This window comes from Pinus tabuliformis, chromosome 4_1, assembly GCF_031772625.1.
Source record: "Pinus tabuliformis cultivar Carrire ecotype Pingquan chromosome 4_1, CPIR1, whole genome shotgun sequence".
In the NCBI taxonomy this organism is placed as follows: Eukaryota; Viridiplantae; Streptophyta; class Pinopsida; order Pinales; family Pinaceae; genus Pinus; species Pinus tabuliformis.
This window is the reverse complement of record NC_142303.1, coordinates 834,889,371-834,916,290: the sequence shown is the minus strand read 5'-3', so window position 1 is coordinate 834,916,290 and position 26,920 is coordinate 834,889,371. Positions and strand designations below refer to the sequence as shown.

General features: G+C 39.0%; 1 protein-coding gene across 2 annotated transcripts in view; it reads right to left on the bottom strand.

The window, feature by feature from the left end:
• Positions 1-8,855: 8,855 nt before the first annotated feature.
• The window catches only part of LOC149178807 (Plastid-lipid associated protein PAP / fibrillin family protein), a 177,550-nt gene continuing 159,485 nt past the window's right edge, over positions 8,856-26,920 (bottom strand). For both annotated transcript variants that reach the window (XM_089420435.1, XM_089420436.1), the window contains one exon: positions 8,856-9,280. In XM_089420435.1, the coding sequence (XP_089276561.1) occupies positions 9,090-9,280 (191 nt within the window). In that variant the 3' untranslated portion in view covers positions 8,856-9,089. The remainder of the gene's footprint in view (positions 9,281-26,920) is intronic.

Below are 26,920 nucleotides of genomic sequence, written 5' to 3'. Positions count from 1 at the left end.
TGATATTGTACTAAACTTGTCATTGTGTGCAGCAACTGACCTCAAAACATGCATAACCAAGAATCACTCATTCATTTCGATCATATCTTATGATCTAGAAACCGGTTACAGGAGTGTGATATACCGTTGGAAATATTTTTCCGAGCTTCTTCTGATGGATCCATTTGTGACATGTTTTGTACTGAATATCATGTGAAAAACATCTAACCAAACCAAACCTAGTAAGAGCTCATGTTGATCCTTGGTGTCAGGCTGCGAAGACTGGAACTAACGAGCATGATCGAGTTTTCCAAAGGTGTGAATTTCCAAGACAGAAGATCGAGTTTTCCAGGAGGCAAATCAAGTTTCCAGAGGCTGGTGTGAGTTTTCTAAGAGAGAGTGTGAATTTCCGAAAGACCAGTGTGGGTTGCCAGTGAGAGTTTCTGGAGGTAGTGCGAATTATAGAAGGGGAAGACGTGTGGTTTCTTCAGGTTGATTTGATTAGCAGAAGTGAAGATAAAATATTGTCGGAGCTTTGCTAGTGTTAGGAAAGTAGTTGTAGTTTCTCAATAGCAGTTTTTTTTTAATGTGGTTCACGAACTCCGGAGATTAGTGACCGCTACGTCCACGAAAACGATTCTGGGTAGATCCCCGAAGTGATCAGTACCGTCGGCTCATATTGGATCCTAACCCCAGAGGGTGTCAAGGAGAATTGACCCCGTGATCTCTCATAACGAGGTACTTATGCAATGAATACTTGACCAATTGAGCTAACCCTCAGGGCTAGTTTCTCAATAGCAGTTTTTGGTGGAGATAATAATATAAACCCTCAGAGTTGAAAACTGGTTTCCCCACATTAGGGTGTTTCCATGGATGTTTTTCCAAAAATACTTGTCTCAATCGTGTGATTGGTTTCTCGTATATTTCACTGCAATTTATTTTATGAATGGTGATGTTCATGTTAATATTCATTACTTCCAACATAAGAATTAATCTTTCGTGAACAAGTAATAGGAAATAATTAACTGGGTTAATAACACCTTCTGAGTAGCTAGAAATTTCACATGGTATCAAAGCACTAAAGCATTAAGGTTATTGGTTATCTGAGCGTGAGGATTTCGAAGGAGAAACCAAAGGTTTTCACGTAGACGTATCTCTTCAAATTTATTAGAGTTTATTGTTTGAGGGTTTCAGAAATGGATTCAACTTGATTGAGGGATCATGACAGACTTGATGGTGCATCAAAATTTGGTATCTAGAAATCCATAATTTTATATTTATGGAGGAGCATGGACTGAAGGAGTATGTTATGGTATTTGTTGTCGTACTGACAAATCCGATGCTGTTTGCAACCTACCACAATGAGGATGCCAAGGCTAGGCGTATTATCTAAGATGGGGTTAAAGATCACATCGTTCGCCATATTGCAAAATTGGATACATGCAAGAATATGTGGGATGCCATCTTGAATTTGTTCAAGAATGCTAATGTAAATAGGAAATTGATCCTCGAAGAGAAGCTAAGAAACACCAAAAAAAAACAAAGGGGAAGGCGTTATCAATTATCTCACCAGGCTTAGATTAGTCAAGGACGAGTTAACAACTATTAGATAAAATATAGATGATGATGAGCTCGTGAGAACTACTTTAAATGGGTTCTCAAAGAAGTGGGACATATTTGTCCAAGTGATTAATGGACGACAAGACATGCCTGACTGGGATCGCCTGTGGAGCGATTTCACTTAGGAAGAGCTTAGGTTGAGCCTTAATAGCGTAAGTAGTAGTAAAAGCGAGAAGCATGAGGATGACAAAAATGTTGCTCTTGCAGGAAAGGGAAAAGCCAAGAAAGGCTCAAGCAAAGGGCCTAACTCCAAGGGAGAGAAGTAAAAAAAAACTTGAGAAAAATCAAGTGTTTTGGTTGAGGTCAACATGGACACTATCTTAGTCAATGTTTGAACAAAAAGAAGGGTGAAAAGAAGAAGTAACAACAGATAACAACTTCAACAGACATTGATGAATTATCTTCAATACTTGAAGATGAGTTTTCTCTTATAACTTTCCTATCCAGCTCAACCACCATAGGAGTCTGGTATATTGACAGTGGGGTGTCATGTCACATGACAGGGGTTAGAGAGAAATTTTCCAACTAAAAAGCATAGGAGATAGGCTTCTAGATTCAAATGGGAAACAATTCCAACTGTAATCCAGTTGGGAGAGGGACAATCACATTTCAAAGGGAGTGGAGAAAAAGTATCCATGTTATAGATGTGTTGCATGTGACAAGTTTTGGAATGAACTTGATTTCAGTTTCTATTTTTTAGGATAAGGGGTATGAGATATATTGCTGAGGACAACAAGTGTATTTGAAGCATCAGGATTGGAAGTCAGTAAAGGAGATTGGGGTGAGAAGAAACAAGTTGTACAGGTTGCAGTTGGACACTCTAAAGACACTAATTCACAACAACATTTTTATAGATATGGGAGAGCTATGACATAGGAGGATGGGTAATATCCATCATGGAGCACTTAAGTTGCTCAGATAGACCATGATAGATATTCCAAAAGTTAGTACAGAACATGATGACATGTGTAGAGGGTGTGTACTTGGGAAATTCACAAAGGCAACATTTCCAAGGAGTGACAATAGAGCCAAGGGTGTGCTAGATTTGATACATTCTGATATTTGTGGGCCATTGTCCACTAAGTCTCTCAGGGGTTATGAGTATTTTGTGACCTTTATTGATGACTTCTCCAGGAAGACCTGGATTTAATTCTTGAAGACAAGAGATGAAGTATTCAGTCACTTCCAAGAGTTTAAGGCTCTTATGGAGAACTCGACAAGAAAGAAGATTAAGGTTCTTTGGACAGACAATGAGGCAAGTACATCGAGAAAGCCTTCAAGAATTTTTGCACTAATGATGGAAACAAGAGAGAATGGACAACTCCATAAAATCCATAGTAGAAAGGGGTTATAGAACGAAAGAACAAGAAGATAGTTGGAGCAGCGAGGGCCATCCTATATGATCAAGACATGCCTATATATCTTTGGGTAGAAGCATGTAGCACAACAATTGACATTCAGAATAGGGTGCCACATAAGGTGTTGGGAAATATGACACCCGAGGAAGAATTTACAGGGAAGAAGCTAAAATTTAGTCATTTCAAGTTTTTTGGTAGTATTGCATATTCTCATGTTCTAGTTGAGAAGCACATCAAGCTAGATTCAACTGCAGAGAAGGGGTATTTTGTTGGTTACAGTGAAATATCCAAGCCATTCTATATCCCAGGGACTTAGAAGATCATCGTGAGATCGAATGTTAAGTTTCAAGAGGAGAAAGCCTTCAAGAGATCTCGTGAGTTGCTAGCAATTGATTAGAGTCACTAAGAAAAAGCTACAAGGGTTGAACAAGAATCTCAGTATTAGGGCACAAGTACCAATATAGTGATTGACACGAGTATAAGTGTCGAGGAAATTTTGTAGCATGTGGAGTAGCCACAGGATGAGGAGCTTGAAGCTCTACCCACCACAAGTGGGAGAAGAAATCACGAGGTTCTTAAGACGCTGAGAGATGCGCACGAGTTTGTGGGAGCTCTTAGATTGAGCACCAAGGGCATGAGACCACTAGAGAGATATTTCGGGTATAATGCATTAATGAATGAGCTTATTGAAAGTGAGTTTTCAAGCTATTAGGAGGTCGCACAACATTAGGTGTGGTAGGATGTGATGATGGAGTACAAATCCATCATGTGGAATGATGTTTGGGAGGTGATGCCTAGACCATTGGATAAGGCAGTGGTTGGTTCCCGCTGGATCTATAAGATCAAGCACACTATAGATGGAAGTGTAGAAAAGTTAAAGGCAAGGTTCGTAGCCAAGGGGTTCTCTCAGAAAGAGGGAATATATTATGAGGATACATACTTTGCTCCAGTGGCCAGGTATACTTCCATTACGGCCATGATCTCACTTGTAGCCCAAATATGATGGTAGATTCATCAGGTGGATGTCAAGACAACATTCCTTAAAGGAGTTATAGAAGAGGAAGTGTATGCCTAACAACTAGAGGGTTTTGAGATGCATGGGAGGGAAACCCATGTATGAAAGTTGAAGAGATCACTATATAGACTCAAGCAAGCTCCCAAAGCATGATATGGTCATATTGACAACTACTTGCAGGAGATGGGCTTTGTTCAAAGTGAGGCAAACTCAAACCTCTACTATCTTATGGTTGGAGGTGAGCCACTCATTCTCGTTTTATATGTGGATGGTTTATTTTTGATTGGGTCACAAGGGCTCATAGAAGACTACAAGAGGGACTTAACAACAAAGTTTGAAATGAAGGACTTGGGGTTGATGCACTATTTCTAGGACTCGAGGTGTGGCAAAAAGATGGGGAGATCTTCCTTAGTCACAAGAGATATGTTATGGATATCTTGAAGAAATTCAGGATATTGGGTTGTGGATCCATGTTTACACTTATGATAACTAATTGGAGGAAGATTGACGTGTCAAAGCAGGAGGCAACTGTGGACCTATGTCTACACATATGATAACCAATTGGAGGAAGATTGATGTATTGAAGCAGGAGGCAACTGTGGACCCATGTCTACACCTATGATCACCAATTGGAGGAAGATTGATGTGTCGAAGTAGGAGGCAATGGACCCCACCTTATATAAACAACTTATTGGCTCTCTCATGTATCTGGTCAACACAAGGCTGGACATTTGCTTTGCAGTCAACACTCTTAGTCAATTCATGGTGGATCCGAAGAGAGTATTTTGGACAACAACAAAACATGTGTTATGATATCTACGAGGTACAATTGAGTATGGATTGAAATATACTAAGGTTGATGGTGTTAGGTTGATGGGATATACTGATGCAGACCTGGCAAGTAATGCAATGGACCGGAAAATCACTTTAGGGTGTTGCTTCAACATTAGATCAAGGGTTGTCTCTTGGTACAATAGGAAGCAAAATTTGGTTGCGTTAAGCTCTGCAAAAGCATAGTACATGGGAACAAGCATGGCTATATGTGAGGCCATGTGACTGCGAAAGCTGCTAGTGGCACTGTTTGGTTAGAGGGTGGAGTTGACCATTATCCATTGTGATAATAAAAGTTGTGTCAAGCTATTAGAGAATCAAATATTTCATGATAGGTCGAAACACATTGACATCATACACCATTTCATAAGGGACTATGTACAACATGGATCAATTTGACTACAATATGTTCCTACATATCAATAGGTTGTAGACATTCTGATGAAGGCCTTGAATAAAGGAAATCTTGTTTTCTTCAGGGATTAGTTGGGTGTTGTGGAGAACACCTTCCTCACTAAGAGGAAGTGTTAAATATTGTAGCTCAGACAGTGTTCTAGTCTTGAGAGGTGACATTGAAGCTAGGAAAAAAAAAAATTTAATTATATCCAAGCCCATGTAATTTATCCTAAGTTTCAACTAGGGAAAATATCTTAATATTTCAATTAGTTTTTTTTAATATTTCCTAAGTTAAAACTTAGGGAAAGTGGCTAATTAATTGACATTAGTTGGGATAAGATCGATTTACCTCTAAAATATTGTAGAAAGTTTCTAAGATGATCTTAGCCATCGATTGAATCAAGTGAACTTCTCACCTCGTGGCTATTCATTTGTGAAAGAGAGATTATAAAGGGAGATCAATAGGTCGCTTTGGAGACACATCGAGTGGGTGATTTTCAATAAGACACTAGGAGGGTTTCAGCAGCAGTGATTGGGAGAAGAATTTTCAGAGGTTTTTACCATCAATTATTTTATGTAGGAGGCCAAGTTTTTCCAGTGAGACCATGAGCTTTAGGAGGAGGCCGAGTTGACCAGTAAATTCACAAGAGTAGAGACCGATATTATTTCCAAGAGGCAGATCGAGTCTTCGAGAGGCCTGTGAGAGTTTTTCAAAGGAGGTGTGAATTGCCAAGAGGGTAGATCAATTTTTCCAGAAGGCAAATTGAGTTTCCAGAGGCCAAAGTGAGTTTGCCAGGAGATAGTGCAAATTTCTAGAAGACTAATGTGAGTTTTCAGGTTGCCAGTGCGAGTTGCTAGAGGCAGTGCAAATTGTAAAAGAGGAACCGTGGGGTTTCTTCAAGTTGATTTGATTAGCAAAAGTGAAGATAAAATATTGTTGGAGCTTTTCTAGTGTCAAGAAAGCAATGGTAATTTCTCAATACTAATGTTTGCTGAAGATAATAATATAAACCCCCATAGTTGAAAAATGGTGTTCCCCACATTAGGTTTTTTCCAGGGACATTTGTCCAAAACTACTTTTGTCAATTGTATGAATGGTTTCTCATATATTTCACTAAAATTTATTTTGTGAATGTTGTTGTTCATGTTATTATTCATTACTTCCATCTGAAGAATTAATTTACCGTGAACAAGTAATAGGAAATAATTAACTGGGTTAATAACACCTTCTGGGTAGCTAGAAATTTCACAACAAAGACTATGGAAATTTGGGCTTCCATGGAGAAGTTTGGCAAAAAGGTTTATGTGTGTACATAGAATTTCTCCACGAGTGACTTGTGTAGAAGTAAAGAATGTAGATCATGCACAATAATGAACAAAATTACACTATTTCATAGATACAAACAATATTTGTTTGTTTGTTTGTTTGTTTTTTAACATTTAATGATGTGTCCCACCTCCAACCCACATGAAAGGATGAGATTGTTGGTACCTTACCAACCTCAATCAACAATCAACTCATCAATAGTGATTTATCAAGAGTGGGATTTGAGCCTAAGGGGAAAGGATAACAACTCCTCTCAATTACCCAAACCAGACTCAATTAACTAGCACTAAAAAATGTTATGCGATAGAAAACGCTACAAGTGAAGTCATGAAATCTAGCATTGCAACCCAATTGTACATAATGAAGTTTTGTTGCGCTTAAAATTTGCCACATAGTCTTACACGATGGCGTTTCAAGTGTCATAGTAAAACAATGAGCAGTGTGTTGGTGCAATTGGACAACTTCAGAGAAATTCATCTGAGATGTCAACAAAATTTGACTTCCTACAACCATGTCTCTTCCTCTTTCTCAATTATCATGTATTATTGTACTATACAAAATATAAACAAATGGATAATTAAACACTTGTTCTTCCCTTATCTAGTCTATTCATATTAGACATGACACTGTAAATGGATTTATGAGTAGCTTATATACTTCTTGGTGTTCATGTGACTTATAGTGCATTCTCTATTAACAAAATTCAGTATTAACTTGTTTCCCAAACATATATGCCATTATCTATATGATGTTTGTTCAATTTGTTAAGTTTATGAGTTATGCCATGAAATCAAAAGTTACTTTGTTGCCCACCAAAGATGCCATTGCCAATGTAATATTTGTTTGATCTGTAAAGTTTTTGACTTGGGCCATTATCATAAGAATGTATTTGAAAGAATGATTGCTTTATATTTGTGTCATGGTTGTACATTCTCTATGTCTACTCCTCTTCCATATTAAAAAAGTTAGGTAATTTGCAAAACTTTGACCTAAATAGCAGAAATCAAATCTTAGGTAACACTTAAGCATGTATCTCAACAAAAACAAAACATTAGCCTAAAAAGAACATACCACAACACCTGTGCACATAGAATACTACATGCCTTGTATTTCAAGCAGTACTTTCATGGTATTGGTATTAGTGATGCACTGGAATTGTACTAGATTAATATCACTTGATGGTATGATTTAAGAATGTTAATAAAATGATAAATTTTAAGGATCTATACTTATCCTAAAGTGTAAAACACTTGGTGAATTTTACTAATTCTTAAAATACCAATCATAAATGGTTTGGCGTTAATTTTGTAGAAATATTTTTTTTTTTAACGATTTTATATAATTTTTAGAAAAAATTAGTAAATCATGAAGGAAAACACTTTTATCCCATAGAATTTGATCAAATTATTTTAGAAAAAAAATGAAATTAGTAAATCCCTTTTCAAGAAAAAAACATGAAAATTAAACCCATGGGAAAAATTTAGTACCTATATTTTTCTATGATTGATAACACACATAATAACCAAATCTACTCCATATTCTAGATGTCAATGCCATTCTTGGTAACTAATAGAGTGAAAAGCAGATAACTATTATGTCTCCACTACACAAAATATCAACTATTTTGGACCAATTTTTTCATTGCAACAATAACAAGATAGAAACTCAATAGGAAGGAAAAAAAGAGAAAAGAAAAAGTTTTCAACATTTTGAATGAGATTACAAATTTAAAAAGTTGTTTAAATCTGTTATGACTTCATTTTTTGGCCACTAAAAATAACAAGAAAGGAAACTAGCATTTTTGGTCTAAAATCTAGCAAGAATCAGTTTGGATTGACGAAATCACAAATATTAGATATTAATTTTGCACCATCCAAATATAATAAGGGTATTGAAGAACATTGAATCCACTTTTACTTTAAAAATTAAAAAAAAAATAGAAAAATAAAATAAAAAATAAAAATCATCAAACTCGTAAAGATTTTTATTAACTAAATTCAAGTGATGACAAGCCAAAAAAAGCAGAAATCATAAAATGTTTATCCTCTTTCATTAAAAATATATAATTTTTACTTTAAAATCTTATCTTTGAACCTATTACTCTATCAATTTACTTCATTTACTTTATTGGCAACAACCAGGGGCCACGATAAATAAATTTTAAATTTAATATAAATGATGTAAGTTTCTTGTTATAAAATTTTATGACAAAAAGGAGCTAGTCTATTTGAAGTGGTTATTTTTACACCTGCATAATGATATGTCGGTGGATCCATAGAAAAATGTGGTGAAAATGTATTGCTAAGTAACAAAAGAGGCACAAGACCAATTTACAGCCAAATATAATTTATATTTAAAACTGTTATTTTAACTTCAATATACTCAGTCGCCAATCAGAATTATAAAATTACAAGAGATCATTTCTTGGCAATTGCATTGGTTCAAGACTACTTGGCCAAATGATATTCCATGACTAAGCTTGCCTCCTCCATCACCGTCGTTAACAAATACTAGGAAACTTATTAGAACAATGCTTCTAAATCTTATATCCATAAGATCAACACTAGCCACGCCTTTTAAAGATAAAAATCGAACCCCTTGAACCTCTGCCAAGCCTAATTCTCTCATCCAAATATATTATTGCAATTTTCACAGTACTCTGACCTCCATACTGAAAATTAAATGAGCCAAACTTCAAACTAGGTGGGTCAAATGTAATTTCAATCCATTTGTTGTCCAAAGGCGTGAATTTCCCTGCTTTCACAATATAGAAGGAATGTTGAGAATGGTATGAAAATTAGCAACATGCTAAAACAGTTGAAGGAAAATGATATCAGCATAATATACTAATGGAATTGAACAATCCTGCACTTCTACATGCATAATAGAAGTTGCAGTCATAGGAGAAGGAGATAGTGTGATAAAAATAAAGCTATAAGTATTAAAAAGGTTGTTAGACACAAGAAATAAGTGAAAGGACTCATCATCTAAATATGAATTCTAAATCCCAAATATTTTGAACAAACCAAGCTTGTCTGACTTGAATGATAATTGCCAATTATTCCTCAGCCAACGCATTGGGATTTTTCTTGAAAATCTTTCCTTCAACATTGTTCCAACAACTCAACAAATAACATGAAATGACCATGACCTATAATGCAATATGCAATGGCATCAAACAAAGACAGAATTTGACATTACAGACTGGCAATAATATTACACAAAAAATTAAAAGAAATGTCAACCGAATGATCCAATGAAAAAAGAGAACTTAGTGTGATAGCTTGTCATGTTCTCATTGGAATCACTACGATTCATTGAATACTCTTGCATAATCAATTCAACTACAAATCAAATTACAGTGCTTAATTAATCACACACAGCATTGTGCATAGGAAAGGACTGACAAAACATAGCAACTCAGAGGACACATCACATAAACCATAGCTCAAATAATTGGGCAGCAAAATCAACAAAGAAATTGTATCAACAAAACAAATATACAACAAAAAATACAAGCAATATGAAGCTTTACGTGTCCAATAGTGAATCAGCTACCCAACCCTAATATTATGTCATAAGGTGTATAAATAATCTGAAAAGGACAGACAAAATAGTTTGCCTCTTATCTGCTAATATTCAATATGTTACATTACTTCACATAAATTCAGGAAAGCAGAAGAGACAAAGTCATGGAAGATAATCCATTGCGATTGTTAGTATTCTTTATTGAGATTATGGCTAATCTTCACTGGAGGCCACATGCCAACCCTCTATTTGATGTATCAGTAGGTAGCTTTACTAAGCCCACATATGGGTAATTAACTGATCCGTAAATGGTAGGCCTGTAGCCTGTACATTTGTCAACACAGATCCTCTATAGAAATAGATTTTGTTCTCTGTGCTTCAATAAACAAATAGGGATAGCCATGATAAAATGTTCAGATATACCCCATACAACACTCCTAAATCTGTTTGCAAACTGAGTTTAGATGCTATGAATTAGAACTCAATTCATGTCCAGCACTTCCTAATCACAAATCTAGGATATATGGTTGTGGTAGAGTGATTACACAATCAAACAGATAACTGAGGTCTTTTCCTTTTTTCCCATTCTCCCACACAATTATAACAGAATGCAAGCGCTTCCTTCTGGGTATTGCTATCACCGTAGCCAAGGAAACCAATCACTAGCATTCTAATTTACAATTTACAACCTATTCTACAAAGACAATTAACAAATTGCATGACTTAGAATATATCACTGCACTAAGCAAGAATTGAATGAAGGGTTGGCTGTAGGTGCATTTTGACATGCCTTATACAATGAATCAACTAAAGAAAAACACTGCCATCAACTGAGAATGAACATTATGGATACCAATCAGTGGTTCCAAGTGCTTCGATAACCCAATGAACTCAGCAAGGAAGCTGTGGGTGCAATCACCAATCGAGGGATGAGATTATAGCTAATAATCAAGCATTGTAGAGGGGCTGTGGGCGCATTTTGACATGCCTTTACAATGAATCAACTAAAGAAAAACACTGCCATACTGAGAATAAACATTATGGATACCAAACAGTGGTTCCAAGTACTTCAATAACCCAATGAACTCAGCAAGGAAGCTGTGGGTGCAATCACCAATCGACGGATGAGATTATAGCTAATAATCAAGCATGATAGAGGGGCTGTAGATAGCATGGTGTATTGGTAATTCTCTTGGACTGTCATCAAATTCCAAGGGGCCAAATTCACACACATATACTACGAATTAATAATCTTCAGTGACTTATACCATTGAATAGAGCAAGAGATATTGTGCTATAGATGTGTTTTTTATGCCAGCAAACAAACCAATTAACACGTTGATCCTGTAGCATGTAAAAGACACATGCACAAGCAATTTCTTATGCCCCCACATAGAGCTCAATGTAGAAATGCAATAATGGATATGGGATTGTGCTGATATGGGTAAATTAAAGTGTATAGGCATTAATTTAAACCCAACAATCCAACTAGATGATAACCAGAACAAAAAACACAGAATAAAGTGCTTAGTCACATGCCATAGCAACAAAGATTCACTCCCAGATGTTCCTGGAAACCCCACTAGGAAGAAAAATATCTTCTAACTTCTAGGGGATTTTCATTAAGAGAAATTCATTAAAAAGAAGGTGAGATGTGAATAGAAAGCCTTATGCATAGTTCCCCACTAGAAGACAAATTTATATGCGTATTGAACTCAACAGCAATCTTTGCCCATGTGTGGCTAGGCACAATGTCTCCCATGTCATATGATCTTTGAGCTGACTGTCTCTTAGTCCTCTCTAGAACTGCCCTTCTTCAAATCCTGTTAGTCTCTGCTCTCTTCTCTTCCATTGAATGCCCTTCTTCATCACAACCTTGAATTTAATGGGCTTCCTTGGAAGGAAAACCATAACAATGGTTTACTTCAACTTTCAAGGAAATTTGGAACATTTTATCAGCTTTGCCAAAAAATGATTAAATGCTCACAAACTTTACAAAGAGATTTTGATACGGATCCAATTTTGATCACAGCTCCACATTTTGCAAGATTTTGGTCCCCAAGACCTTCAAGTCCCTTTGATTTCCTTTTTTCATTCAAGCATCCTCTGGCAAATCTCCAAGAAAGGGTGCAGGCTCCACTTTAGGACAAACGATAGGGGCTGAATAGGGGCTTGCTTTGGCATGAGTTTGTTGTCCATTTCATGGTTAGAGAGGACATTCATTGCTGCAACAGGTCACTGGACGTCCACTGTTCCTTGGGCTGCAAATGCAAGCAACTTCTCTTTCTTCTTGACTTTGAGTCTTTGACCCTCCAAGCTCTTGGTTGTTTGGTTCTTGAGATGGAGTTTTGGGTGAAGCATCCAACATTTGGCCTCCCAATGTCCAATCAATCTATAGCACTGGAAATAGTTCCTACATGGGCATCTTGACCTTCTAGAGTGCTAACAATTACTAGCCTTATGATCCATTTTCTTGGAACTGGGAAACAAACTGAAGATACTATGCCATACCTTTTCAGTTTGTGATAATGCTTGACAACTTGGTTGTTTGGTCCCCCAAGAGTTGGAATGGATCTAGATGGTGGAGTCATCTCTTTGCTGCCCTCTTCCAAGCCTCTACAAATAGATTTCAGAGGCTTACTACACAATCCTTTTCCATTTGTCTTTTTCTCCATAGTAATGTCTTCCTGTTTAGTTCCTCTTGCTTTGAAAAAGATGGTTCAAGCTAAACCTGTGCGGGATTCTTGTCTACTGAATCCTAGGTGTTCATGCTTGGACCTCTATTGAGATATAATAGGGATCACAATCCCTTGGTATTCCTTGCCTAGGCCTTGGCCATCATAGCCCATTTGTCTCATGAGCTTGGAACCAATGCTTTTAGTTTGCTTTTGAAAGTTACCAAAGGCCTCTTTAGCAAGAGCCTTGGAAAGTGAGTTTACCACGCTTGACTCTGTCATGGTGTTCGCGTCTGCAGTGGTAACAGAGGGAATTGGCTTGGACTCTTGGACAGCTTCTTGTAGCTTCTTCAAGGCCTCTTCCTTTGCTGTCAAATCCCTATATAGCAGAGTAGTCACTTCGATGAACCTCTCCTCTTGCCAATTATCCAATTGAGTGAATTTCTCCTTCACTTGCAAGACCTGTCATCTGCTCCTATCTAATTTCACCCTCTAGTGAAGAAGTCCTGGGATTTAGCAAGTTTTTTTTCCATCTCATCCGCTTTCTACTTCCAATACCAAATTTCCTCTTGGATCTACCTGTTTAAGTCTCTCAATTCTTCCAACTTCTCCCTCTTCAAGGTTTTGTCCATGGAAATTGCTTCAAGGTCTCTCATGAACTTGTTCTGATACCTTATGATCTATAAACAGTAGACCTATGGCCTATCCATTTCGTCAACATAAATCCTTTGCAGAAATATATTTTATTCTCTGATCTTGAATGAGAAAATATAGATAATCATGATAAAATGCTCAAAGCAAACGATGTTCAGATATACACCAGACAATACTCCTAAATCTGTTTGCAAGATGGGTTTATATACTCTAATTTAGAACTCAATTCCTATTTAACACTCCCCAATCATGAATCTGGGATATATGGTTGTAGTAGAGTGATTACACAACCAAATAGGTAACTGAGTTTTTTTTTCCCATTCCCATACACAATTATAACAGGATGCGAGCACTTCCTTCTAGCTATTGCTCACTATAGCCCAATGTTTTAAAAACTGGCTCGGTTTGACTTGAAACTGGTCAAACCAGCCAAGCAGATAGAGCGCCGGTTCAACTTAGTCAACAAACTGGACCGACAGACTGATTTGTACTGACTTGGTATCAAACCAGTCTAAACCAGCTGAGCCAGCTCACTGACCACATACACATTTTTAGGTCTGCACACAGGTTGACAATGGAGACAATGTTTTGGCTGTGTATGTCCACTGTATAGTGTTTTCCCTTCAGTTTTCCTTTCTCCTTGTTTGCTGGATCTGGTCCTTTATAGCGAAGATTCAATGAAGACGTTTAAGTCATTATCATGAGGATGATAGGGGACCTTTGGAAGGCCTGAAATATGCATGGGATGGGTCTAGACTCTACAAAAGGGATTGCTGCATCTTCACATCAATAGAATGCTGTTCTATAGGCAGTGTTGTAACTTGTAATAATCCTAATCCTACATGTTGAAAAAACACCTTGCCAGGAGCTAACACAAACATCATTTTTTCATCATTTTATTAACTTAGAATCAGTGTTAGGTCAACAGGGGAGAAGATCTAAAATCTGTTGATAATCCCAGGAAAAAAGTGAATAAAAGCTGATGGTATTTGCTGGCAAACGCTCGTCTTCACTCAGCAATATGTTCATGTTATTGTTAACTGGGCACTTTCATGGTTTTTGAAGGCTTTCCAAGGTTCTATAAACAAAATATAAAGCAAGACGACATTGCATTTCCAGCAAATGATTCAGTTAATGGGGTTGTTGCATGCAGTCAAAGGATTGGAAGTTGTTGGCGGCATAACTGCTTTCAAAGAATCGTAAGTTGTTCGGAACATTATCTTAAAAATAATTGTTTCATTAAAAATTAATTATTTTATGTATTTTTTTTAAAACCAAGTCATTGAGTCTAAGTCAAAACCTGAGTTGATAGGTGGCCGAGATAAGTCTGATTCCGAGTTTTAGAACATTGTTATAGCCAAGGGAACCAACCAATAGCATTCTAATTTACAGTTTACAACCTATCCTATGAAGACAATTACCAAATCACATGGCTTAGAATATATCACTACACTAAGAAATTATTGAATGAAGGGTTGGATGTAGGTGCATTCTATATTTCTTACATAGTGAATCAACAAGAGAGAATGACTGCCATCCACTGGGAATGAGCACTATGGCTACGAATCAGTGGTTCTGAGTGCTCCAACAACCCAAGAAATTGAGCAAGGAAGTTGTGGGTGCAATCAACGATCCAAAGAATTAATCATGAAACTATAATTACAACAGCTTTCACCAATTGAGAAATGAGATATAGCTAATAATCAAGCATGGTAGAGGGGTTGTAGATAGCATGGTGGATTGGTAATTCTCTTGGGCTGTCACCAAATTCCAAGAGGCCAAATTCACACACATATACTAGTCATGACTCATTACAATATTCTAGCGACTCATACCATTGAATATAGCAAGAGGTACAGTGGTGTAGATGTGATTTTTACCCCAGCAAGCAAGCCAATTAACACATGGATCCTATAGCATGTAAAAGATGCATTCGCAGCAGTTTCTTGTGCCCAACGAACAGAGCTCAAGGTAGAAATGCGATAGTGGATATGGTATTGTGTCGATATTGTTGGCATTATGACATAGGCTTGGCACTATGGCACAGGTATTGTCCTTGATGGCAACACACTCGGCAAATCACTCAGTTGACAGTTCAGGATCACAGGCTCTCAAAATAAAGGAAAAGGAGGTATACGCAGGTTCCCGTTGACCAAGCTGCATATACACGCGGATTCATAGACCAAAAGGCGCATATGTGTATACATGCACTTTCATGCACAGAAAAGCGCGTACAGTTTGGAAAACTTGGTTTTTGGTCCTTGGTATTCAGACCTATGGTTTTGGACCATGGTATCTCGTCCGAAGTATTGAACCCAGGTATTGGTTCTAAGTGGTTTTGGACCATGGTATTGAGTAAGGCCTAAGACTATAAAAGGGGAAGGAGATCATTAGGAAAAGGCACTCAAGGATTGAATATCTTATGAAGAACAAGATCTAGAATACTGGTCATTGGGTTATGGTGCATAGCTGGATCTAAATCAAGGAGGAACCTGAGTGCTAGGAGAAGGATAAGTTCTATTGATGGGTCAAGATCTTAAGTCTTGAAGAGAAGTATCTTTGTGTGATTTTGATCTGTTGTATTTGGCGCATGACTTGATCTATAAATCTGATGATCTGGGTATAACTGATGTCTGAATAATTGAAAATGGTAAATTATCTTTTATAGATTTGTACACAAGTTCAGCACAGCAAAGGTGTGTGTATACACGCAGTTTCGGCCATTCAAAACAGGGTATACGCAGGTTTGCCTTAATATAGCAGTGTATGCACGCAGGTTCTACATATTGAAGTAGTGTACATTTAATAAAATCTATTTTAGTTACTTCTGCTTATTACTGCAGTGTTTTGGATTCAGAATTGGTTTCTGATTACTATTACTGTATTCTGGTTACAACATTCTAAGAAGTGATTGCTTGATTCAGTTTTTGGTTGGTGCAAAGGAAATTGGTTGAGGCAGATATATTTGATGTTTGATTGATGTTATTAATGGATCCAGTCTGAAAATTTATGAAACGTGGTCCCTGGAAGAAAAGAGAAGGTTGTAGCCTTCTGTAGGCCAGCACCTACGTACTAGTACATCAGCTAGTACAAGAGCTAAGGGGGTTGTAGCTCCCTTCCAGGAGAATCTGGAGAACGAGAGAAGGTTGTAGCCTTCTGCAGGTAGAAGCTTGCGTACTGGTATAAGATTGCACCAGTACAAAAACATTGTAAAAAGAAGTTTCTTATTAAAAGAAGATAGAGATGAATTGCAGCAGGTGGTTTTCACCCACATTGGGTTTCCACCTTATATCTTGTGTTCTTGTGTGTGATTGTCTGCTCTATTTTACTGTACCTGGTTATTGTTTATATGGTTCTGATGCACAGATTAATGATCAACATCTGAAGAATAAATTAAATTATAAGTCTGCAGGTTATACGCTAGTTTCCTGAACTACAGTTGCATATATACGTAGTTTTCACTAACTGAAGTAGCGTATACAAATTGATTGTAAAATAAAAAATAATTGACTTGCTAATACTGATTCACCCCCCTCTCAGTATTATTTCCAACAATTGGAATCAGAGCAGGTCCTTGAGAAGAAGCTTGATCGCTTGAAAGAAGATCTATCATCATGAGCAACTACGAAAAAGAGGCATCCATCCGGCCACCAATTTTTGATGGGAGCAATTTCGTCTATTGGAAGGTAAGAATCACAGCCTATCTTCAATCTCTTGGAACAGAAGTTTGGGATATTGTGGAAGGAGGATACACATTTCCAACAGCAACTCCTACAGATACGGCAGGTAAAAAGTAGTATGAAACAAATGAAAAGGCTGTCAATACTCTATTGGGGAGTCTATCACAATCAAAATTCGTCAAGGTTATGCAGCTCAAAACCGCCAAAGAAATATGGGACAAGATCGTTCTAAGCTATGAAGGAGATGATCAGGTAAAACGTGCAAAACTACAATCTCTTAGAATTCAATATGAAACTCTCAAAATGCAAAATGATGAAAGTGTAGCTAATTATTTCCTACGTATAGATGAGATTGTCAATCGAAATAAAAGAAGTCACTTTAGTTGAAAAGGTTCTAAGATCCTTGTCTTCTAAGTTTGAATGAAAAGTTTCTGCCATAGAAGAAAGGCAAAATCTTCAAAGTATTACTATGTCACAGCTGCACGGAATCCTAACTGCTTTCGAAATGAGAAAAGGGGGTCCATCAGACATGAGAGAAGCCGCATTCAAAGCTTCAGGAAAAGGAGAATATAATGAGTCAGAACATATGTCAGAAGGAGAGGAAGAATCAAAATTTGTCAGGAACCTGTTATCACCCCAAGAAACTCTCCTAGGTTGTATCTCAGAGATGCTCGGGAACATTACAAACTCAACAAAAAGTTAGAAATGGCTGAGTGGAAGGAATGATGCATATTCAAGCCAGATAACCACTTCTACTATGCTTAACTCCAGATATGGGTGAACACCCCCAGACTACAAGGCTTTAGACCACCAATTACTCACAGTTTGAGGATTAAGTGAACATGGAGAATACTGACCACACTAGCAGATGCATAAGACCATGTGATGGCCAGCTGCAACCAGTAAAGAGGCCTGCAAATCTACTTCCTAATGCACAGACAGGATGACAACTCTCTGGCACTAAGTAAACAGAAACCTGCATAGCACATTCAATGATACATACTAGATTTTAACACAGAGGTGGGATGACAGCCCCTCTAATGCTAAACATCAAGAGCACATGAAAAATACATAACAGGCACAGCCTAGAACAGAGTAGAAATGGAAAGTGAGCAATTAACAGCAAAAGAAGCTTGTATTAGCTGAAAATGAAGACCAAACGCTGCAAGTATCACAGTAGTTACAGTCTCCAGAAGTTGAATCTTACATCAAAACAACATCCATCAACCCTCATTACATTTGTGTCCTGGGTATATATAGAGTTTGTTTACAAAGATATTCTGTTGTTCTATGTGTGGAGGGGTCATAATGGACCACCAACCACCTTAACTCTCTAATAGAGTCTCTACTACAAACTGCATGCTTTAATGAACAAAATTGGCCTTTTGAGATACTATGTTGTCCTTCTCGAGCAGGTAGAGTGTTGACTGAAAGAAGCTCCATAACTGATAAATGCCTTTAACTGCTCGAGGTTTGTACTTTCCTTCCTCGGCCATGCTGTCTCTTGAATGATGTAGTTGAATATTTGCTGCAAACGGTACCGGGAACTGGTTATGCTCGTCCTTCTCCCTCTCGGGTACGCAATGTGTTGAATGCAGTAGTTGAAGTAGTAATGCACTAGACACTGATAGATGGTCGCTTCTGTCCTTTGGGTGCATGTTACAAGTCGAAAACATGGAGACTTTCATGGCGGACGAAGGAGCAAAATGGGAATAGATATCAGCCATTAGATCACATGGAAGGACGGCGGAGATCTATCGGCGGGAACAAACAGGATCAAACCAACATGGGCCGTCGGATCACGGGCAAATAGATCCGACGGCGATCAGGCGCGAAAGATGTATGGGAGATAACGCACGGGAGAGAGGACAAGGGCGGTACGCAGTATTCCCCGCACCGCTTTCGGAGGATGGCCGTATTCGTACAACAGGTGCGCGATACGAGTCATCACGCGACGCGTGGCAGAGGAAAACCGCTTTCCCCACGGGTTAACGCGTGGGCTATTCACGGGGTCGGGAGGCGCGAATGCCGTCGGATCGCACGACGTACGATCGGACAACGGGGGAAACAAACGGAGTTTAATGCGCGGGGAAAAGGCAGAGACCATTCGATCAAGCGGTAGATGATCGGACGGCGGAAACTCGATCGCACGGACCCTGACTGATGTGACAGGAAAGGGCTCACAAACAACGCGTTGTCACATGATCGCGGTTATATGACCGTTTGAACTCGGCGCCCAGGGGCTAAGAAAATATGGGTTATGCAGAGCTTAGAGGAACAAAACATATGCAACAAGGTGAAAGGAAGTAAGTGGGGGAATACGGAAAGGCGAGGATAACCAATGTAGACCATCTCTGAGCCAGCAACCAAGGACCGAATTTATTCCTCCTCTTCGAAAATCAGCAACATGTAGCAGAGCTAACACTGGCTCCTTTTGGGGATGAGATCCTCCCTGTGAGGTCTCAAGAACTGCAGACCAATGCCTTCATACAAAACAAGCTTAAAAACATTGCCTAGTATCCATTGGGCATGGAGTCTAATTAAGTCTACGCTAAAACCTGTAAAAGAAAATGCTTACAATCATTAAGGCTTGAGAACCTTAAACAACATAAATCTTCAAAAATTGGCCATCTGATGGGCCATCAAAATTGTTTCTCCTCCTCTCGGCCAGTTCATCATAGATCTACAAAATTGGGTTGATTTGATCCTCTACCTCAAAGAGTTTAGGGCATTTGACCTTATCTGGTAGATATGGATCAAATTTCATCCCCTTTCTGTATACTCTCATCCTTGGATGTTCTTCATGGGAGCTTTTGTACACCTGCTGAATAACCATGGTTGTTGTGTACTTCTCTGTGTCATTTGTGGCTTGCACAACTAATATGAATGGTGAACCAATGTATTCTTGTGCGGGGGACACAGAGACATCATCTACTCCTTCATTTTTCTTAGAACAGTCCACATCCAAGGAGGAGTCCCAAAACTGTGCACCCTCTTCCTCTATCATCTGGCAAGCTGCCCTTTCAAGCTGTGTGGAGGCCATATGGGCAGGCTTCGGAATATCAAGACAGATATTATCCATATCAGCCTTGAGCATTGAATTTTGTCCTGCCTCAGTGTTCAAGGGGCAACTTTGAGGGATTGTCACTGGAACAGTCAGAGAAGCATAAGATGATGGGGAGCTTTCTTCTCCCTTTTTGATCACTGAAACGGGGATAAGAGCAGGCTAGTCAATCTGCAGATCTGCATAGTCATTAGAAGATGTGCTGGCTTTAGGCTCAGATTCTTGGAGGATGGTAGGACCTACTGCTAGCTGCTTCTGTTGATCAGCTTGTTGTTTTGCAGGTACAACAAACTGGTGAGCAGTGCCTATAGATAATGACCTCTCATAGGCGGCTCTGGTTAGGAAAGGGGCACTGCCCTTATCTTCCAAACCATGGACCTCCTCCTCTTCTTCAAGCTGCTCTTCTTCCATGACTATATTCTGAAAAAGGGTCTTCACCCTTTGATCTTCGTTTGCATTTTTGCTTCTCTGCAAAATCTACAACTGTTCCTTTGCTCCTTTATATGGATTTGACATTGAAAGAGTAAAGGTATTAGGAACTCCTGCTTCCTCAGAATACTGCTCAGCTTGTAATTTGGAAACTTCAGCGGTTAATAATTCTATCATCCAGGCCATTTTATCGATCTCAAGATCTGAGGATGATGAGGACTCACCCCCCTGTCTTCTCCTTTCAACATCACCTTCGAGTCTTTCTACAGCCATGATGTTTGATTCTACTTCAAAGGCTGCATCTTGCATATCAGCCAAGGAAGCACATCTTCTTTCTCTTAACAGCAGGCAGAACTGAGAATCGAAGGCGTTGGCATAAGTAAGCATAGCAGAAGTAGGGGTGGGTTTCACTTCAGCTAGTATTCTGCTGTATATATGGTTGAATCTGATGTTAAAATCGGACAGCAGCTCACCCTCTTCCCTCTGCAAGTTCCCAAATTTAGTATGATAATAGAGCAGATCTCTCTTATCCCCCCAATGCTTTAGTAACACATCATCTAGGGCCTCAATGTCTGCAATAGACCTAGGGGGTAATTCTCTAAACCATTTTCTAGCTTCCCCATCTAGGCTTTAGACAAAAACCCTCATCCACACATCCTCTTCATTGATATCCAGGTTATCAGCATAGCCATAAAAGGACTCAAGGTGCTCATCAGCTGTTACTCCTTCTGTACTAGTAAACTTAGGCATATATTCTTGATAATCCCTTGCAGGCATGGCATTCAAAGGGACAGGCAAGACCAAGGGTCCATACCTAGCAGCAACAATTCTTTCTATCTTTGTAAGAGCTTGCTGGCCTGCCATGACTGGGGTATATGAAAGGATACTGGTAGACTGAGTGGTATGAGGCAATGTAATGGATGACAGAAACAGAGGAATATGATGGACTGTATGGGGTGCTTTCTTTGGACTGAAATCCGAAAGGGAAATGAATGACTAAGGAGCTTTATGAATCTCTGAAGGTGACTTTCACTAGCAGAGATACATGGGATTTCTAAGGCTTACCTAGTCCTGATGCTCCTTTCTATGATGCTTTTTTCGGGTTAACAATCTTCTCAGGGTCAGGCACTGGAACAGCTGGTGATTTCTCAGGATTTCTTCAAGTGTGTCTCACGAGCTGAGCCAGGACTGAAATGTGGAGTCGCCAAAGGTTGGTCTTCCTCCAGTGGAGTCGCCAGATAGATGATTACAACTAGAAATGTGCCAAGACCTTGTCTATCATCAAAATCTGGAACTGTGTCGTTCTCCCAGGGAAGCTGAGCTTCAATCTCCTCTCCCCAGCAACGGCGCCAATTAATGTTATCACCCCAAGAAACTCTCCTAGGTTGTATCTCAGAGATGCTCGGGAACATTACAAACTCAACAAAATGTTGGAAATCACTGAGTGGAAGGAATGATGCATATTCAAGCCAGATAACCACTTCTACTATGCTTAACTCCAAACATGGGTGAACACCCCCATACTACAAGGCTTTAGACCACCAATTACTCACAGTTTGAGGATTAAGTGAACATGGAGAATACTAACCACACCAGCAGATGCACAAGACCATGTGATGGTTGGCTACAACCAGTAAAAGGTCTGCAAATCTACTTCTTAATGCACAGACAGGATGACAACTCTCTAGCACTAAGTAAACAAAAACCTGCATAGCACATTCAATGATACATACTAGATTCTAACACAGAGGTGGGATGACAGCCCCTCTAATGCTAAACATCAAGAGCACATGAAAAATATATAACAGGCACAGCCTAGAACAGAGTAGAAATGGAAAGTAAGCAATTAACAGCAAAAGAAGCTTGTATTAGTTGAAAATGAAGACCAGACGCTGCAAGTATCACAGTAGTTACAGTCTCCAGAAGTTGAATCTTACATCAAAACAACATCCATCAACCCTCATTACATCTGTGTCCTGGGTATATATAGAGTTTGTTTACAAAAATATTCTGTTGTTCTATGCATGGAGGGGTCATAATGGACCACCAACCACCTTAACTCTCTGATAGAGTCTCTACTACAAATTGCATGCTTTAATGAACAAAATTGGCCTTTTGAGATACTCTGTTGTCCTTCTCGAGCAGGTAGAGTGTTGACTGAAAGAAGCTACATAACTGATAAATGCCTTTAACTGCTCGACGTTTGTACTTTCCTTCCTCAGCCATGCTGTCTTTGAATGAAGTAATTGAAGATTTGCTGCAAACGGTACCGGGAATTGGTTATGCTCATCCTTCTCCTCTCGGGTACGCAATGTGTTGAATGTAGTAGTTGAAGTGGTAATGCACCAGACACTGATAGATGGTCACTTTTGTCCTTCGGGTGCATGTTACAGGTCGAGAACATGGAGACTTTCATGGCGGACGAAGGAGCGAAATGGGAATAGATATCAGCCGTTAGATCACATGGAAGGACGGCGGAGATCTATCGGCGGGAGAGAAGCGAGGAACAAACAGGATCAAACCAACGTGGGCCGTCGGATCGCGGGCAGACAGATCCGACGGCGATCGGGGCGCGAAAGATGTATGGGAGATAATGCGTGGGAGAGAAGACAAGGGAGGTAAGCGGTATTCCCCGCACCGCTTTCGAAGGATGGCGGTATTCGTACAACGGGCGTGCGATACGAGTCATCGCGCGATGCGTGGCAGAGGAAAACCGCTTTCCCCGCGGGTTAACGCGTGGGCGGTTCGTGGGGTCGGGAGGCGCGGATGTCATCGGATTGTGCGACAGACGATCGGACGGCGGGGGTAACAAACGGAGTTTAATGCGTGGGGAAAAGGCGAAGACCATTCGATCAAGCGGTAGATGAACAGACAGCGGAAACTCAATCGCACGGACCCTGACTGATGTGACGGGAAAGGGCTGGCAAACAGCGCGCTGTCATATGATTGCGGTTATATGATCATTTGAACTCGGCGCCCGGGGGCTAAGGAAATATGGGTTATGTAGAGTTTAGAGGAACAAAACAGAGGCAGCAGGGTGAAAGGAAGTAAGCGGGGGAATAGGGAAAGGCGAGGATAACCAGTGTAGACCATCTCTGAGCCAGCAACCAAGGACCGAGCTTATTCCTCCTCCTCGAAAATCAGCAACATGTAGCAGAGCTAACAGAACCTTCAACGAGGCTCTGGAAGATTCAGAGGTAAGTTACCTTTCAAATGCTTTGCTTGTGGAAGAGTCAGTCACTATGCAGCCAAATGTCCTCATAAAGATAAGCTTGATAAAGGTAAGGAACTGGTTAAATGGAATAGAAAACAGAACGTAAGTAAGAAGAGCTATTATACACATGAAGACAGCGATGGACTTTCAAATAGTGATGAAGATGAACGTGCTAATGATTATAGACTTTTGATGGCTTTTGAAGATGATGATTACTTGGATGCTATAAATGAAGATGATCTCTATGAAGAAATTTCTAAACTTAAAATCTGTTTAGAAGAAAAGAGTATGATTATAGATACTCTGACATTCCAACTTGCTGAAAGGGAAAAATACAATGAAAAGTTAGAATGTGAAATTGTGGGACTTAGAAAAGATATTGAGAAAACAAAAGCTTTTAATCTCAGATTTGCTAAAGGATCTGAAACTTTAGATGAGATTATCAAAGCGCAGCATTCTCCTCTAATAAAAACAGGTCTTGGATATATGGAAGAAGCATCTCAAGCGCAGAAGTCATCCACCTCCAAAAGTTATCTTGAAGCAGCGAGGAGAAGTGAACAGGTTGACAATCGTCAGCAAAGGCATAAAGCGGATCATCAGGTAAATCGGGATCAATCTAATTCAAGGATAAACAGAAGCTACAACCAGCCACAGGTAAATCATTCCCAATTTGCTTCAAGAATGAATGTCAATGGAAACTATGTTCACATGCTCAGTAGATTTGATAATCGCAGGAATTTATTTAATGGCAAATGTTTCTCATGTCATAACTTTGGACACAACGCTGCTCAATGCGCTGCCTACAATACCATCATGACTAGGGAAACACAAAATCAAAGGAGTATAACTGGGATCATGAAGAGGACCTTCAATAATTTTTCTGCTCTTGAAAATGAAATAGAATGCTCTATTTGTAACAACTTCGGTCATGAAGATTCTAAATGCAGGAGTAAGTTTCGGCAAACATCTCAGAAGGAGCAAGCTTCATTAGGTCCCAAAACATGGAGAAAGAAATAACCGCAAATAGAAAGATGTGGTATAGCCTTATATGCAGAAGGACAGGAAAATCAGTGGTACATCGACAGTGGATGCTCGAAACATATGACAGGTGATAAAGAAAAACTTCAATCATATAGTGCCTTAGAAAAGGAAAGGAAGGTCTCATTTGGAAATGACACCCCTGCACTCATAAAAGGTAAAGGCTCTGTTCTTTTAAAAGAAAAGGTCAAAGCTGGAAATGTTATGTATGTTGATGGCTTAAAGCATAATATATTGAGTGTTAGTCAAACGTATGATCAAGGAAATGAGGTAGTATTTCGATCAAATGGATGTATTGCTCATGAGCTTGATATAGGAGAAACAGTGATCAAAGGCATAAGAACTCCAAATAATTTATATACTCAAGAGAGGACAGCAACAATGCTATCTAAGCAAAAACGATGAACACTGGCTATGGCACAGAAGAGTGGGGCATCTGAGCTTCCCTCAGATAAGGAAAGCATGCAAGTATCAGGCTATTCGCGATCTTCCTGACATCAGAATTCCAGACAATACAATATGCAAATCATGTCAGTTTGATAAACAAACCAGAACACATTTCCCTGAGAAGGAAGGATCAGCTAGTAGGCCACTTGAACTTGTCCATACTGATTTATGTGGTCCATCAAGGAAAAAGTCACCTCGAGGAGAAGAATATTTTATATTGTTCATTGACGATTTTTCCAGGATGTGTTGGATAGGACTTCTGAAGCATAAAGACGAAGCTTTCGAAAAGTTCAAAGCTTTCAAAGCCTTGGTTGAAAATGAATCAGATCGCAAAATCAAATGTCTCAGGTCTGATCAAGGAGGGGAATTTACCTCGGATGAATTTTTTGACTTTTGTGAAGAACATGGAATAAGAAGGGAATTTTCTACTGCAAGGACTCCTCAACAAAATGGAGTGGTAGAAAGGATGAACAGAACAATTTAACAAACGGCTCGTGCTATGCTTGATGAGTCTGGAACTCTTGCAACCTTCTGGGGTGAAGCTGCATTTGCTGCTGTTACTATTCTCAACAAAACAAACGTCTGGGTAAACAACACACAAACTCCTCATGAACTTTGGTATGGTAAGACCCCTACTGTAAAATACTTCAAAGTTTCTGGAAGCAAATGTTACATCAAAAGGACTGATGAAAAGCTTGGCAAGTTTGAACCTAGAGCAGATGAATGGATTCTCCTTGGTTACTCTTCCCGAAGTAAAGGATATAAGTGTTACAATAAAAGACTTCGTAAAATTGTTGAAAGTATTGATGTGGTGATTGATGAAGCAGGCAACAATCCAAAACAAATAAAAACTGAAGACTTTGAAGATGATGAGGATTATCCTTCAACATCAAATCAGACTAATGTTGAAGAAGAAACTTATGAGGCACCAAAAGAACAGATAAGGGTAGAAGAAAAGACTCCATCCAGGTACGTCCAGAAAAACCATCCAGAGACTCAAATTTTGGGGCAGAAAGAGGCAGGTGTACAAACAAGAAGAACTATTATAGAAGCTTCAAGCTATCTAGCATTGCTCTCCTCCGTTGAACCACGAAATGTAAGTGAAGCATGCAAAGATGAATGTTGGGTCAAGGCCATGAATGAAGAACTTGAGCAGATTGAAAAGAATAACACTTGGGAGTTGGTTCCTAGACCAAATGATAAGAATGTCATAGGGACAAAATGGATATTAAAAAACAAGCTGAATGAAAATGGAGATGTTATTAGAAACAAGGCCATACTTTTTTGTAAAGGGTACGCTCAACAAGAAGGTATAGACTTTGAAGAAACTTTTGCACCGGTTGCCAAACTTGAAGCCATAAGAATGTTCCTTGCTCTTTCTAGCTTTCAAAAGTTCAAAGTATATCAAATGGATGTGAAATCTGCCTTTCTAAATGGAGACTTAGAAGAAGAAGTGTATATTGAGCAACCAGATGGATTTATCCTTGGAAATGATCCAAAACTTGTATGCAGACTCAAAAAGGCTCTCTATGGTCTTAAACAGGCTCCAAGGGCTTGGTATTATCGTCTGGACAAATACCTCCATCAACAAGGTTTTTCAAAAGGATCAGCAGATAGCAATCTATATATAAAAATTGACAATGATAAATTGTTAATACTTGTTGT